Genomic DNA, 17,932 nt, shown 5'->3' with positions numbered 1-17,932 from the left:
CAAATAGTTAATAAATATCGAATCTTTGTTCAAAATTTAAACCCTAAGCCGTCCAAAATTAACCCTTAAGAATTTCAAACCAACCGGCTTGCTACAACTTAAACAAACTTAAACCTAAAATTATACCGAACCCAACCCATTTAGCCAGCCGTCGAAAACCTAACAAAAACATGATATATATAGATAACAAAAAATAGTTGAGGGACTAGTCATCTTCCTTTCGTTGATCAAAGAAAGAAACAAAGAAACATCTGACACCGGTTTGCCCGATTCAATAAAAAAAGGGGTAAACCCGACACCAAAACACCTCCCTCCAAATTGCAAATTCTCAAAACCCACCATTGCCTGCACACACACACACACAACCTCCGATATCGATTATTAATTCCACCTGCAATTCACTTCATAAATGATCCATTCGATTTAGGTCTTTCTTGTTCCTTTAACTCTTCACCTGATTACTTTGTATATGCGATTGGATTTTATCGCTGATGTGTTTGCGATTGATTCGATACATTTTGCATTAAAGCTAGGTTTTATTACAAATGAAGCTATGTTTGATGTTAATTGTTGCATACACACACTGAGAGTTTACTGTTTTAACTTAATGATAGATGTAGGTTAAGTTTTAGGTCAAAAAAAGTGTAAAGGAGGAGATTGTTGATATTACGAGCAAGTCAGGCGAATCGTTTACTTTGTATTTGGGATCAGATTTTGTGTTGACGTGTTTGTGATTGATTGTGTGCATTGCATTCCATTTAGTGGTAGATTGTTGATAGTAGGTTTTAAAGGAACTAGGTACGTTGAGATTTTTGTGGTTTTATGAGTATCCAATTGTCTAACCGTCCGGCGGCATACGTTATCACAAAAGAAGCTATGTTTGATTTTCATTGGTGCATGCTGCTTTCTGTAGGTTTTATTTGTGATTAGTGGATTACACACGTAATTTTCTGTTTGAACCAAGTGCTAGAATAGTGTTGCGTGTGATGAGGATATGGTGTGTGATATCTTATTTATGTTTTTTTCGATGGATATAGGTAAAGTTGCAGGTCAAAAAAGGTATAAGTTTGTATAAGTTATACTAATAATGGTGGTGGATAAGTGTGAAGATGAGGAAGATATTGGGAGTACATCAGGCGACTCGTTTATTAATGATAGTGACAATGATGAACCGTCAGTATCCGGTCAAGATGAGGCGATACATCAGGAGGCAAGTTGATGATAACTTTGCACTTATTAATTGTGTGTTGTGAATTGTGATTGTCAAATTTGAGGTGTTACGGTTTCATTTTTTTGCAGGTACCTCTCACCGACGAAGACATCGAAGGTCTAATTGCTGAGCTATTGATAGTTGAGAGCAAGGTATTTGTTATGGAATGTACATGTTTTGTTTGAAGTTGCTTTTGTTTTTAATCATGTTTTTATGTTCGCAATTTAGGCTGCAGAGGCCCAAGAAGCACTTGAAGATGAGTCACTAGCAAAAGTGGAAGTTGAAGTGCACGAAGAGTTAGCGCAGACTCTTGAAGGGGAAGCTGTTAGTTTTATGCCCTTCGAACAGATAACATTTAATGTTTCATACTAGTTTAATTATAACTTGAGATGTAAATGAGCCGCTTGGTTTTTTAAATTGCGCGTTTTTTGTTTCTAAATTAGCAAATTTGGTTTCCCAAATTAATGAATTAGGTTTCCAAATTAGCGTTTTGGTTTCCAATTAGGATAAGCGACTTAAATTTGAGCTGCGAGCCGATTTTGAGTTGCTCACCAGTGGTTTGGCTTGTTTACACCCCTAATTATAAATAAAAGATTAAATCATCCATTTTTTGTTATCTTTTCATTAGTGGTACATTTGCGTATGGCTAACCATATTCTCTTTCTTTAACAGCTTGAGAATGCCGTTGCTAATGAGATGTTAGCTCTCAGAGATAAATGGGAAGACGAGCTTGATGACCTTGAAACCGAGAGTGCTCACTTGTTGGTCTGCTGATCTGCTCCCTTATAATCAGCTTTGATGAATATGAAGATTATAATTAATGGTTTTATTATGTTTATTGGTTCTTTTTGTTATCGTGCAGGAGCAACTTGATGGTGCGGGAATTGAACTACCGAGTCTATATAAGTTGATAGAAAGTCAAGCCCCAAATGGATGCTGTACAGAGGCATGGAAAAACAGGACTCACTGGGTTGGATCTCAGGCAACTGGTGATGCTACTGAGTCAATTGCGGATGCTGAGAAGTATCTGCAAACTCACAGGCCTGTCAGAAGGTAGCTTATGTTATTATTAATTAGAGGTGGCAAATTGGGTTAAGGGCCAAATGGGTAATTTTTTGGTATGCATCAAATTGTTGACTTAAAAACATTTTGTGCAAAGTTATCATTTTTAATACTATTTCAATAATATTCTAGTTTGTTGTGAATAACATAATTTTGGAACTTTATGCATTAGAAGTTCCACTTTGGCCAACTTCTAACCCATTCTCTTATAATTAGGTGTAAACGAGATAAGCTGAGCCCTAGCTCGTCTAGGCTCGAGCTTGGCTCAGATTGTCATTTATAGTTACTTTGTATTTGTATACATATATAGTTATTTTTAATACATATATTATAGTTATAGTTTTTATATATAACATTACTTCTATCATAATTTCGTATATGACAAATTTTTTTCAAAATATATCTAGTACATCAAATAAAAATTGTATGAAAAACAGGCTCGCAAATCGACATGAATTTTTGTGATGGCATTTTTAAACCGACCGGTAGTTTAAAAGATTTATTTAACCGTTAGGTTTTTTAAACCGTATGACGCAATCATCACATACCGTTGCGGCGTGCTTAAAGTTACCCAACTTTTTTAATAGTACTGCACATTTTATATTTAGCATGATAGAAAAGAAACCCTGCCGCAAAGTGCAGGTAACTCCGCCAGTTTCTTTTTAAACGGCTATGAAACATTATCTAGATTGACCCGATCTATGTAATTATTACCTCTAATAATATTCATTGGAGCTCTAAATATAGAATGCTTATGCAATAATTTTCTTGACAGACATCGTGGTAAGCTTTTGGAGGAAGGTGCAAGTGGGTTTCTTCAGAAACGTCTTGCTCCTGATGAAGATAATAAAGAAAACAATCGTGAGGTAGATTGGTCTTCTTTTAACGAGTTATGCTCTTCATCAACCAATAAGACTTCATTTGGAAGCAAAGATTGGGCTTCTGTATACTTGGCCAGTACGCCTCAACAAGCTGCACAATTGGGACTCAATTTTCCTGGTGCAGACGAGGTAATTCAATACTTACATTTTGATAGTGTAGCTTTTTATTGCAAGCTCGCTGTTTTTGTTTTTCAGTGGTGGTGGCAAGATTTGGTAGCGGGTTAAAATTGGTAACTTTTCGTTTATGGGTTGGGTTAACTGAATTTGAATGTTTGTGCTTTTGCCTATAAATTTGGGCTTTTTGTCCAAAAGTTTTTGCTTTTGACCTGTTTGACTTATTTGACCCTTTTTTTAGCTACCGCGTTTATCCTTTGCGCATTTGATTTGATTATTGTTATCTTTATACACTGTATATAGGTTGAGGAGATTGATGATATTGAAGGCGATTTGAATGACCCCTTTGTTGCTGATGCTATTGTGTCAGAAAGAGAATTATATAAATCTGTAGATCAGAAGAATTTCAGAAAGGTAAATAAGGATTGCAAGATATTGTCGTGCCTATTAATTATATCTATATATTTATTTATTAAATTTAACCATGTTATTGGGGATATCAGTTAGAGGCGTGCACAGTTCGGTTATTAGCATTAACCCAACCTAACCGATCGGTTATCGATTCGGTTCGGTTAATTTCGTTTAATAACCGGTTTCAAACTCGGGCTAAAATTTTGCTTAAAAATACATGAAATGAATGTTTAAATACACAAAATGAATGCATAACTACATGAAATGAAGGTATAAATATATGAAATTGAGATGTTAGTACATGAAATGGAGATATAAATACATGAAAAATGATATTATTTAACTATTAATACATATCATACATGAAATTGAGGGAAAAAGGCTTGAAAATATTAAAAAATGAAGAGTTTGGTTCGGTTCGGTTAATTCGGTTTTCGATTATATCGGTTCGGTTTCGGTTAACGATTCGGTTATTGCTCACCCCTAATATCAGTTTTAGATTATGCTGTTATATGATTTCAATTTAATTTGCAGGGGACGCTCTATTGTATATCTCATTTCAAAATTTGGCAATGGATTTATCTTTATTTTATGCCGACTAAAGATAATCTTTGTTACTCGTTTTTTCCTTACACATTAATGACGGAAACCATCCTATTAAATGTCTTTTGAAAACCACAGCTACCTTATTTCTATCTAGTTTAGTGAAACCATCATGTCATATAATATAACAATACTTGCCATTGATAGGTTAAAGAAGAAGATGATGTAAATCATGACCGTAAGCTTCTATTTCGCATGAACCAAAAGCGACGGGGAAGGAAGTTAAAGCAGGTGTGTTTCTTCCCACATCTAAACAAACAAATAAACATACCCAGTATAATTCCACTTTTAGCAGGGCTATTGGTAGTGCTCGGAAAGGGGGGGGGGATAGAGAGGCTACATCTGCTGAGACTAGGCCCTAGGGGATTAAATTGTTAACAGCCGAGCCCAACCTCGACTAGACTTGAGCTCGGCTCATTTAAATTACCTGAGCTTGAGCTCGAGTATGTCTCCTTTTGAGCTATTTTTCTAAAGCTTGAGCTCGGCTCGTTTATAATTTATCAACTTAATATACACCTTTATGATTATTATTTTTATATATTTTAAATTATTTTGTATATAACATAATTATATATATTATTTGGTATTGTTATCATAATTTTGTATATGACATTAGTTTTTATATATGTATATATTAAATAAAATTTACATAAATAATAGGCTCACTTAGGCTCGCTAGCCAGCTCAAGCTTGATAATTGAAGCTCGGGCTCAGGATCGTTTATGAAACAAGTTCTTTTAGTCTCGAGCTCGTTTAAGCTCAGCTTGATTCGAGCTTTTAGCGAGCCGATCTCAAGTAGCGCATGAGTGGCTTGTCTCGTTTGTATCTTTGACCTTAAGCTTCAATATTTTTAAAAATTTTATTTTGTGAGAACAATATAGAGTATATTATAATAATACAGATAGCACAAAGCGTATCTTTTTCTTCCTATATGTCCTATGCTTATTTGCTTTTTACATGCTGGAATACAAGTTCATTTATTTCTTTCCAAAATATTATCAGGAGGTTGTGATGGACGTTGAGGAACATGATACAAGTAATGATATTGTACATCAAACATCAAACACAGACCACAAGACATCAAGTGATCTTGATACAAAAAATAAACAGAGTAACGGTCTTTGTGGGTCTAAACGGGCTTCTGACAGTGTGGAACTATTTGATAACAAGAAGGGTAGGAATGTAGATGTTGACAGTTCTGAGGTCAAACCTGTTGCTGTGGGCGGAACTGGTTTATTAAGCAGTGATAGTGAAGATCTTGATCAATCTGATCAACAAGAAAATGGGGATGCTACCATTGATGAATTCAAGTGTACTGCTTGTGATAAGGTTGCTGATGACGTGTATACACATCCACTGTTTAAAGTGATTGTTTGCAGAAACTGCAAATACCGGTTACAAGACAAATTTAAAGAAATGGTATGCATTGTAGACTCGTTATGGTGTGCCATATGAATGCTAGGGGTGCACATGGGTTGGTTTTGGGCACAAACCTAACCAAAAGCTAAAAATTAGGTTTTTGAAAACTAGTTGATTTAGGTTTTTTCAGTTTTCACGATGGGTTCTGTTCTGTTTTGTCGGTTATACCATTTGTGCTTGAACTTTTTTGGGCTGAAAAAAATACCCAAAAAAATGAATTTGGGCTTGAAACTTTGGGCATACGGTTTTTTTACTTAACGATTAGTTGATTAATACACATTTGGGCCTAAATTTTTTTGGGCTACACTGGTTTTCTTTGGGTTCAGTTATTATGTCGGTTTGGTTTTAACAGGTTCGGATCGGTTTTTTCAGGGTTGAGTTCTTGAAAAACCGAAAGCAAACCTGAAATTCGGTTTTTGAGAAAACATAAAATCAAATCCTTGGTTTTGGGCTGGATTCGTTAGTCCGGTTAGGTTACACTGGTTATTTCAGTTACGGGTCGGTTCTTTCGGTTTCATTCACATTTCACACCCCTTACCGAATGTGCATTTTGTTTTTGACTAATTATAATAATTTCATACGCGTTTGTAATGATGGCAGGATCCTGATTGTGCCGAGTGTTTTTGTGGGTGGTGCGGTAGAAGTGGGGACTTATTAAATTGTAGCTCATGTAAAAACATGTTTTGTACTTTATGTATAAAGAAGAATCTTGGGGATGATTGTTTGTTAAAAGCTCGGGATTCAGGTTGGCAATGTTGTTGCTGTTCGCCAAGTGTTCTGCAGCCATTGACTTTACAGTTAGAAAAAGCTTTTACATCTAGAAGCGAATCATCTTCAAGTTCGGATAGTGATTCAGAGTCATCTGACGGTTCACATGACGGTTTTAAGGTTCCGATTAGGTATTTCAATTTCTTGTTCACGTTTTCGTTTAAGAACCATTTTATAAATTAGAGGTGGCAAAATTAGGCATGTAAATGAACCAGACGTTCAGTAAACCGTTTGGTAGGAAGTTCGTTTATTTAATAAGTGAACGGACATTAACAAATTTTTATGTTCATTTAGTTGAACAAACATGAAAACAGGTCTGCCTCGTTCATTTATTCTCGTGAACGTTTGTTTGCAGCTTGTTTATGCTTTTTTGTTTACATCCATCTATGTTCATTAGTTTACATTCGTTTATGTTCATTAGTTTACATTTGCTTCTGTTCAGATTTTGTTCATTTAGTTAAAAATGGACATGAACGCAAGTCCCATTCGTTCATTTATGTTCATGAACGCTTGTTTGCAGCCTGTTAACGTTTGTTTATGTTTATTAGTTTACATTTGTTTATGTTCGTTCTTTATATATTCATTTGAATTTTTAGGCCCATTACAATTGGTCTAGTTTTATAAATTTTAAATGTTACCAACTACAGTTTAATCTAGTTATGATTTTTTAAGGCCATTAGATTGATGCTCACGTTTATTTTTAATTGGTGTTCGCTCTGTATGTTTGTTCGTTTACGTTCAGTCACATTTGTTTGTTTACGATCGTGAATTGTTTGTTTATACTATTAACCAACAAACATAAATGAACATGAACACACTCATGTTCTTAACGAACAAGAAGAAAAACCCGTTTTTTAACTTGTTCGTGTTGGATCGTTTGTTCGGTTAAAGTTAAACTAAATAACACAAGCATGTCATGTTCGTTGATTCGTTTACAAGCCTAGGCAAAATGGCCGGGTCGGGCTGGTTGGGTAACTGATTAAAATTAGTCGGGTCAAGTTTGGTGATACTTGGTACGTGCCAAAAACGAGTTAGGTTGACTTGAAATTCTTTTTGTTTACACTTCATTATTTTTTTTTTGCAAAAATATACTATATAGTAGTCTAATAATTTCCATCTTGTATTACATCAGCAAAAGGAGACGAAAGAAGAAAATTCGCAGAATTCTTGATGATGCTGAATTAGGAGAAGATACTAAAAGAAAAATTGCAATTGAAAAGGTCCTTTTTAATTTCTCTTTGTTGACCTTTATTTATTAATTTATTTACTCCATTTTATTTATTAGTTTATCTAATTGTAGGAACGTCAAGAACGGCTTAAGTCACTTGAAGCTGAGCGATTGAAGTCACTAAATTCAATGAAGACAAGTTATGCAAATTTTAGGGAAAATGTACCTGAAGGTGCTACTATTAATATGTTAGGTGATGCACAAACTGGTTATATTGTAAATGTTGTGAGGGAGGAAAACGAGGAGGCTGTGAGACTTCCACATAGTATTTCAACCAAATTGAAATCTCATCAGGTTTGACTTTCTTTGGTCAACTATATCATCTAATGTTTGGATGTTCATTGATTATAGTGACTTAAAGCTGTAATTAACTATTTTTTTTAATGTTTATGTGAACAAATTCTGCTTTCAGTTATCTCATTATTTAAGTCAATTAATTAGTTTTTAAATATACCTTTTTATTTTTCTTGCAGGTCGCAGGTATAAGATTTATGTGGGAAAATATTATACAGTCAATCACGAAAGTTAGGTCAGGAGATAAGGGACTCGGTTGCATTCTTGCACATACAATGGGTCTTGGTAAAACACTGCAGGTATAATGATAATTAGTCTGTTCACGTGTGATTTTCTTAAAATATATTCTGATAAACATGAAAATGAGATGTGGGTTGAATTTGGGAATTTTGTTATTTTTTTAAAGTAGCTAATCGGTGATTTGTTCAGGTTATAGCTTTTTTATATGCTGCTATGAGAAGTGTGGACATTGGATTAAGAGCTGCTATGATTGTGACACCTGTAAATGTTTTGCATAACTGGAGGCATGAGTTTACTAAGTGGAGACCTACAGAGTTTAAGCCTCTTCGTGTCTACATGCTTGAAGACGTCCCAAGGTTTGATTGTTGTATCATTTACTATTTTATTTATGTTTTTTGTTAATGTTGCTATTCGTTTCTGTTCATTATTTTATTTGTCTTCTTTTGCCTTTTGATGATATCATAGTGCTATTATTTATATATCATCTTTAGTAAACAAGCTTATTTTTAAGAGCTCGAGCTCCTTGAAGCTTGGCTCGATTTGAGCTTTTAGCGGGCTGATCTCGAGTAGTTCACGAGCGGCTTTGCTTGTTTACACCCGTACTTTGAAATAGAGTTATGCCGGTTTTTCTAAATATGGATTCAATGGGTTTAAGTTATATAAACACATAAAAACTGAAAATTTATAACCATATTAGTTGCGAATGTTCATGCCTTTCTTTTTACTATTTTGACATGTGTAGGGATAGAAGACTTGAGTTGCTAATGAAGTGGAGAGCAAAGGGGGGCGTTTTCTTGATTGGTTATACTAATTTTCGTAATTTGTCTCTCGGAAAGCACGTTAAGGATCGTGAAATGGCTAAGGAGTTCGCCAGGGTTCTTCAGGTAGTCCTATCTGCCACATTACTAATTTTTAACTAAGCGATCGATACTTTATGATTTTTATTATTATTTCAATAAATTATCATTGCAATAAATTTAATGCTGATTTAGCTTGTATTTTGACAATTATTACCAAAATATTACAGGATGGGCCTGATATACTTGTATGTGATGAGGCCCACATGATTAAGAACACACGGGCTGATACAACCCAGGCCTTAAAACTAGTCAAATGCCAGAGACGGATTGCATTAACAGGCTCACCTCTTCAGAATAACCTCATGGAATATTTTTGTGTAAGTTACCACCATAGTTTCCTTTTCTTGTTTCCTAAATGTTACAAAATGTTTTATAAGTGCAAAGTGTGGTTTATTTTTATTACAGATGGTTGATTTTGTGAGGGAAGGATTTCTTGGCAGCAGTCAAGAGTTTAGAAACCGGTAAGCCTTTACTTTTGTTAGTGTTTTACAGAGGTGGCAGTCTTAGTTCAGTTATTTGAAATTGGTCGATTTAGATTATGTTTTAAAACCAAACGGGTCTAGCAATCCATTGGATTGAAAGTCGCCAAAAAGTGCTATTTGAAAAAATTTGCTCTACATCAATTTCTTGACACATGTAAAAAAGATTATCCATTTTGACCTGAACTTATCTTGACTCGTTACTCAACTGAGGTTGTTTGAAATTGGCTCGTGACTCATTGATTAGCTGGCTTGTTTAGATTAAAGCTCTCTCTCTCTCTCTCTCTCTCACACACACACATGTGTGTGTGTGTATATATACATGTTTATTTATTTATATATATATTGTAACCTAGATCCATATGATGTATTTTATTAATAAAAAAAGTATTGAAAATTTTTCTTAGTATTGAAATATCTTATATGGCTCGTTTCAAAGTAAAACCCAAATGTTAAAATATATATAAATTATAACCAAAATTTTAATATATATAAGTTATGAATTATGTAGTTTATAAGTTCTCCATCATATGTTCCAAATACTATTTTTGGTTTCCATATATACCACTATGCTGCTTGCGGTGCGCACATATGATGTATATATGTGTGAACCCTCGGGTGGGCAAAAGTGAAATTGCACTAATTTTGACGTTATTTTACTAATCTCGTGAAAATAACGTTAAAAGTGACGGACGGTTAATCAGGCATCATGTAGTGGCGTTGATAGCTGAAAGATAAGGGTACATGCACCGATCAGCCGGTGTCCCGATGATTGAGTGCTATGTGCCTTATGTCCAAGGCTTGATGCAAAACTACTATCGAGCCGGGGGTCTCACCGGAAGCAGCCTCTCTATCCCTATGGGGTAGAGGTAAGGCTGCCTACATCTTACCCTCCTCAGACCCTACCATAGCTTTGCTATTGGTGGGATATACTGAGTACGATGAATGATGATGATATATACCACTATGTGAAAATATAGCAAGTTCAAAAGGTAAACAAGTTGGCTCGACGAGCTACATGCTGGTCGGGCTTTTGATGAGCCGAGCCAAAGTCAACATTTCAGCTCGTTAAGATAAACGTTCCAAGCCGGGTGACCTGGTATGTAAACGAGCCGATCCGGCTCGACTTGGTTTGTAAACGAGCTAAGCCTGAGCGGGCGAGCCTTATGACAACTTTATTGTTTTGTACCGACTTTGATACATGTGTATACCTAACCATGCTTCACTCCGTGTTTTGCAGCTTCCAAAACCCTATTGAGAATGGGCAACACACTAATTCTACATCAGATGATGTGAAAATTATGAACCAACGTTCTCACATTTTATATGAACAGTTAAAAGGATTTGTGCAACGAATGGACATGAACGTTGTGAAGAAGGATTTGCCCCCCAAAACTGTGTTTGTAATTGCTGTTAAACTTTCTTCCGTGCAAAGGGTACTATACAAAAGATTCCTTGATGTACACGGGCTCACCCAAGAAAAAGCTTCTAATGAAAAGACCCGCAAGAGTTTTTTTGCCAGTTATCAAGCATTGGCTCAGGTGTGTACTCTTTCTTAGGGGGTGTAAATTGTGTCGGGTTGGCGAGTTGGATTCTTCAACTCTAACCCGACCCATATTCTTATTCGTGTTGTGTTTGGGTCGACTCGTGCTATGGTCATTTACGAATATACTTGAACATGATCTGTTCTATAGGCTCGTACCACTGTATTCTTGATTCCTAAGAAGATTGACGAATATGAGTAAAGCCTAGTGACTTGGTAACCATTTAAACAATTAAGTACTCTGATTCATATGAAACCTTTTTGTGGTTTGAGTTAAATTGTTGTAAGTGGATAAAAGGTTCAAAAGGGAAGTTAGTTTCAGTTAAGTCAATAGTTATATGAAAAGTTAAATATCAAAGTATTTGACTAACACTCTTTAATTTTCATCTCTGAAATAAAATATTAAATTTTTTAAAAACTCTTAAACAGGGTAACATGGCAACTCATTTTTTAACGGTCGTTTTCGGGTTGAACTGTTTTGAGAACACGGGTCGTGTCAGCCGATTCAAAACCTATTTTTTTTCGTGTCGGGTAATCAAAGTATTTGACTAGCACTTTTCAATTTTCATCTCTGAAATCAAAATATTAACTTTTTTAAAAACTCTTAAACAGGGTAGCATGCCAACTTACTTTTTAACGGTCGTTTTCGTTCTGAACTGTTTAAAAAAACGGCTCTTGTCAGTCGATTGAAAACCTATATTTTTTTCATGTCATGTATCAGGTTGTGCGTTTTGTAAATAACACTAGAGGTGGCATGGTTACTTTTTAATGAGTCGATTTAGGTTATGTTTGTTTTCTTGATGGGCCAAACATATTGTTGTCTGCATGTTATCTTGCTCTGTGTTCTTTATGTTTTATTTTAAACAGTTATAATATGGGTTACATTTGTCAGATATGGAATCATCCTGGAATATTGCAATTGCTAAAAGACAAAGACTTTAGCAAACGTGACAATTTTCTTGAAGACAGTTCAAGTGATGATAATATGGACTATACTATGGCCAATGGAGGTAAAGCTTCCGTTCCTCACAGGTTGACTTTTGTTGTCAACACTTTATAGTTCTACCACAACGTTAAAACCTTCTTATTTGAATTTAAAGGTCAACAACTTTTTCATTGTATCCCACAATGGAATGAGTATTGATTTAAACACTAGTTTGGAATAATTAGGTTTAACTTGTTTGTACAGTCTTTCTTCCATCTCACTCAAATTATAATTCATAGCCTCTACATATATAAAATGGATCAATCTCATCAAAATTGAGCATTTACAGTTACAATTGCGAATCAAATTGACAAACAGTAACAAAGAAGATGAAGATTTTTAGTGAAGAATTGTCTTTAGAGTTGTAACTGTCTCATGCCTTTTCCTTTCAGGTAAGTTGAAGAACAGAAATGACAAAAAGAATGTTAGTGGTTTCTTCAAGGAGGTATTTAAGTTTCCAGATATATGATATAACCATCTGCGTTGATATGCATTACCTTTTGTTATTGGTTAATAAATGCTATCGTGTTTATATTTTGCAGAATTGGTGGGATGATATTGTTAAGGAGAACGGTTATGAGGCTGAAAATAGTGGTAAAATGGTTTTGCTGCTTGATATTTTAGCCTTATGCTCTAAAGCTGGCGATAAGGCCCTCGTTTTCAGCCAAAGTTTACCAACACTTGATCTCATTGAGCACCATATTTCTAAATTACCCCGCAATGGGAAAAGCCGAAAATGTTGGAAAAAGGGGAAAGACTGGTACAGGTGTGTTAATATCATCGGATGCAAATAGGGATGTAAACAAGCCTAGCTTAAGCTTGTCTAGGCTCGAGCTCTGCTTGTTTAACGTAAGAGAACTCGTGCTTGGCTTGTTTCGAGCTCTATTTCTAAAGCTAGAGCTCTGGTCGTTAGTAGTTTTACAAGCTTGAGACCGGCTCTTTTATTATTTTTTTAATTAATTTATATAATTCTATATATGTTAATTATAATATTTTTACATAGAATAATATATAGGTTCATGAGTCAGCTTGATAAATGAAGCTCCGGCTCGTTTATTAAACAATCTTATTTTTAGGTTCAAGCTCGGCTCGTTTGTAGTTTTTCAAGCTTGGGCTTGGCTCTTTTGTTATTTATTAGTTAATTTTTATACATCTTAATTATATTTGTATATGTTGTGTATATATTCTGTATATACCACACACACACACACACACACATATATATATAGGGTGAAGATTCTAAGAAAACTTTTTGAAATTGAGAACTTTGAGAACCATTTAGGGCCACAAAAAAACCCTTTAAAAAATATAAAACAAAAAAAGCGAAAATTTTAAAAAGGTAAAAAAATCAAAAATTTTTATTTTTCATCTCGGTTTCATATAAAAAAATCTAATTATACACATGTATATTTTTATTTAATCTCGATTTACATAATATACACACATGTACTTTTACATTTATCTTAATTGTACATATGTGTATAAATAATAACTTGTATAAAATTAAAAAATACGCATTATACATAAATGTATAATTTTGCTAAACTGATATTTTATTTTATATTTTTTATGAAAACGAGATAAAAAAATAAAATTTTTTGGTTTTTTTACTTTTTTTTATTTTCTCGTTTTTTTTGTTTTATAATATTTTTTAATTTTCTTAAAAAGAATTTTTTTTGTGGTCCAAAATGGTTCTCAAAGTTCTCAATTTCAAAATGGTTCTCACATGATTCTAATATATATATATATATATATAGTTATATTTGTTGTAGCCTTATCATCATCATCATCATCATCATCATCATCATCATCGTACTCAGTATATCCCACCAATAGCAATGCTATGGTAGGGTCTGAGGAGGGTAAGATGTAGACAGCCTTACCTCTATCCCATAGGGATAGAGAGGCTGCTTCCGGTGAGACCCCCGGCTCGATAGTAGTTTTGCATCAAGCCTTGGACATAAGGCACATAACACTCAATCATCGGGACACCGGCTGATTGGTGCATGTGCCCTTGTCTTTCGGCTATCAACGCCACCACATGATGCCTGATTAAACTTCCGCCACTTTTAACGTTATTTTCACGTGATTAGTAAAATAACGTCAAAATTAGTGCAATTTTACTTTTGCCCACCCAAGGGTTCACACATATATACATTATATGCGCGCACCGCAAGCAGGGCACTTGTTGTAGCCTTATATGTACTAATAAGTAATAATCATCATAAAATGTTTAGTTAATATTTTATATAAACTTTTATTAGTTATAGGCTCGCTTAGGCTGGTCCTCGATAAGTGAAGCTCAGGTTTGGGTCGTTTTCTTATTTTAAATTAATTTGTATACATTTATAAATAGTTTCTGTATGCATTTTAATTATAATCTTTATGTATAACACAATATATATTATTTAATTATTTTTATCATAATTTTTATACAATAGCAATTTAAAAAAAATATATTTCTTATACTAAATACAAAGATTATATAAATTGCTTATTATCTCAGGCTCGAGCTCGGTACCCATTTTGAAAAGATATGATTGTCTTTTCTTTCAGTGTACACTTGTTTTCTGACTTTGTGTGTGTGTGCATCATCAGGCTAGATGGACGAACAGAGGGGTCAGAGAGACAAAAACTGGTTGAGAAGTTCAACGACCCCTTAAATAAAAGGATCAAATGCACATTAATATCAACCAGAGCTGGATCTCTTGGTATCAATCTTTATGCTGCTAACCGTGTTATTATCGTTGATGGGTCTTGGAACCCAACATACGATCTTCAGGCTATTTATCGTGCTTGGAGGTACGACACATTTAAAATCTACTTTTTAAATTAGAAAACATGATATATGAATTTATAAAAAAGTTAACTGCTTTCCTCAATTGCCAGATATGGACAAACTAAACCTGTGTTTGCATACCGTCTAATGGCACATGGCACCATGGAAGAAAAGATTTATAAGCGCCAGGTAATATCGACATATTTACTTATGAATATTGAGTGGGTCGATTCAGTTTCAGGTCAAATATGTAAATTTAAAAAGATTAGCTTATAGGAGGGAAATTCGCCTAAAGTGTATTTACAATGTGCTTACACAGCCTAATTTATTTTAATAAAAAATAGCATCTTATCAAAGTAATTTAATCTATTTATAATCATATTGAATGTGCAAATCACTTATTAAGATATAACCAAACACGTTTTTAGTTAAAACATCAACTCATTTTAATCATTAAAAATTTTGATATGTTTCTGGTTAATACACCAACCCATTTCAACCTTTAAAAACGGTTTAGACATGTTTTTGGTTAATACACCAACTCATTTCAACATTTAAAAATGGTTTTGACACGTTTCTGGTTAAAACACTGATTGTTTTCAACCTTTAAAAAACCGTATTTGACACGTTTCTGGTTACAATGCTTACCTGCTTCAACCTTAAAAAAACCATTTTTGACACGTTTCTGGTTAAAGCAGCAACACATTTCAATTAAAAAAACTGTTTCGACTTGTCTCTGGTCAAAGCACCAACCCATATCAACCTTTTAAATACCGTTTTGACATGTTTGTGGTTAAAACACCACCTGTTTCAACTTTTATATACCATTTTGACACGTTTATGGAAAAAGTACTAACCTGTTTCAACCTTAAAAAAATCCCTCTCAACACGTTTCTGGTCAAAAGTACCTTTCGTTTCAATTTTTTAAAAATCACTCTGACACGTTTCTTGTTTTTAAAACCAATTTGTTTTAATCTTAATCCTTTGAAAAACATTGGTGTACTGAATGTAATGATTTGAACAGGTTACCAAAGAGTCCCTTTCAGCTAGGGTTGTTGATAGGCAACAAGTACACCGGACAATATCTAAAGAAGATTTGTTGCATCTCTTTGCCTTTGGTGATGATGAAAACCTAAATTCTTCTAAGACAGACCAAACGAGTAGCAATTCAACACCTGCACAAAGTACCGGTGAAGTTGGAGGTTCACAACAAAAAAATCCTCTTCCTCACGCGACAGTTTCTTCTGACAAGTTCATGGAAGTATTACTCAAAAAACATCATCCGAGGTAAGTTATATGATCTTTACACGATATTCAGTATGAAGAATTACTTGTTAACTCAAAGATTTCAAATGGACATTTCAGTCCAAAATAGTTTCAGTATGTCGTGTTTCTTATCTATTAATTTGGTTTTCTTCACCCTTTATTTCTTCATGAGTATTTTCGTTGTTAAGCTTTATCTTTGAAACTCAAGAACCCTCGAGTACTCACCTCATGACTCATAATTTTTCTAAATTAATTTTGTTGAAAGTGAACCACCCAAAACTAATTGAACTATTTTTTAGGGATAAAATTATACAATAGTATTCAATACTGTTCAAATAAAGTCACTTATTCTTTTTCTTAATTATAAATATCACTAAAGCTTCCATATTGTTTCACTGTTATGAGATGTTTGATTTTTTTAAAACTGAATGACCTAAAATGGAACAATTATGAAACTTGGTTATATTATTTAGTGCCTTTTTTTTCACTGTTACCTCTTTACTTAGTTAAACTTGAAAAGAATATTTACTAAATTGTATTCAAGTGTTGTTTGTTCTTTTTAGATCATTTAACATATATCACAAAAATTCACAGCAACTGAACAATGTCAAAACTTGAGTGCTTTTTGATGTTAAGAAAAAGTTCAGTGACTTTAGTGGAACAGTAAAAAAACTTGGTTACTATCAGATGAAATATTATTTCTCTATAAAAATACACTAGTTGATAGTTATTTTATATTCATTTCACAACTAACCAATTTTAATAAATTTGATAAATTTGTAAATAAACATCATAACCATTGCTTTCAGGTGGATTGCTAATTATCATGAACACGAGTCTCTTCTACAAGAAAACGAAGATGAAAAACTATCAAAGGAGGAACAAGATATGGCTTGGGAGGTGTATCGTAGAACCCTAGAATGGGAAGAAGTACAGAGGAACCCTACCGACGGACCCGCACCTGGGTCCACACCCGCACCCATCCCAAAACCACTAGTCAGTGAACCCTCAGAGACCAAACGAACCACACAACCTGAACCCACAACCAAGAAACCACCAGTGCTCACCCGAGTATCTTCCAGGAATCGTTTTGTGCTTCGCAAGTGCACAAGCTTAGCACATATGTTAACTTTAAGGAGTCAAGGTGTGAAACTGGGTTGCACCACTATTTGTGGTGAATGTAGTCAGGAAATTAAATGGGATGGTCTCACCAAGTGAGAATTTGGATCACATAACTATTATTAAGGAGCACAAGCCCCCAAGTTTTTGGTCATGCATTGGACAAAAAGGTAATTTCTGGTGGCTATTGATGAAGTTGACAAGAGTGTATATCATTTATGTTATATACTTATTTGTTGTAACGAGATTTGACCCATTTCGGGGTGTTGCGTTAACCTTTTGTGACCAATGTGGTTATAGACCTGTAGATTTTTGAAGGATTGGTGTTATAGTTACATAGTTTTGGTACTTGATTTATGATATTGGAAATTTTGGTTGAATGTTTTATCTTGGTTTTCGTTGTCTTGTGGAGGTGTATCATGTCCATTTAGTGCCTACAGGTAGGGTGTTCATCGGGTCAACCCGATCGGGTTTCGGGTTAATTGGGTTGGGTTAGTCAGGTTTTTTTTAAAAAATCTCTAACCCGTAACTTGACCCTTATTAAGGTCCGGGTTGGTCGGGTTCGGGTTATTCGAGTTTCGGGTTAATCGGGTCGGGTTGATCGGGTTGACCATGCTACTTTACAATTTTAAATTGATTTTTGTGTTTTGTAACTTGAAAGCTACAAAATT

At 34.3% G+C, this 17,932-nt stretch overlaps 1 protein-coding gene across 1 annotated transcript; it reads left to right on the top strand.

Annotated features, from left to right (window-relative positions):
* The first annotated feature begins 246 nt into the window (after positions 1 to 246).
* Positions 247 to 17,634, top strand: LOC143562586 (protein CHROMATIN REMODELING 20-like). Its single transcript, XM_077050347.1, has 26 exons — positions 247 to 427; positions 1,038 to 1,210; positions 1,300 to 1,362; positions 1,439 to 1,534; positions 1,883 to 1,975; positions 2,073 to 2,263; positions 3,048 to 3,282; positions 3,571 to 3,681; positions 4,429 to 4,512; positions 5,284 to 5,700; positions 6,301 to 6,599; positions 7,601 to 7,688; positions 7,769 to 7,990; positions 8,170 to 8,289; positions 8,420 to 8,586; positions 8,973 to 9,114; positions 9,258 to 9,407; positions 9,496 to 9,551; positions 10,810 to 11,110; positions 12,005 to 12,122; positions 12,490 to 12,542; positions 12,640 to 12,863; positions 14,696 to 14,899; positions 14,987 to 15,065; positions 15,901 to 16,163; positions 16,952 to 17,634. Exons 2-26 carry the CDS (start codon positions 1,088 to 1,090, stop codon positions 17,358 to 17,360), a joined length of 4,308 nt encoding a protein of 1,435 aa, XP_076906462.1. The 5' UTR covers positions 247 to 427; positions 1,038 to 1,087; the 3' UTR covers positions 17,361 to 17,634.
* Positions 17,635 to 17,932: the final 298 nt, after the last annotated feature.

Source organism: Bidens hawaiensis, unplaced genomic scaffold (genome assembly GCF_021521415.1).
Source record: "Bidens hawaiensis isolate Kalapana, Puna unplaced genomic scaffold, B.hawaiensis_p1.1 tig00021037_1, whole genome shotgun sequence".
Classification (NCBI taxonomy): Eukaryota; Viridiplantae; Streptophyta; class Magnoliopsida; order Asterales; family Asteraceae; genus Bidens; species Bidens hawaiensis.
The sequence above is the reverse complement of the archived record's forward strand: the minus strand, read 5'-3'. Positions and strand labels throughout refer to the sequence as shown.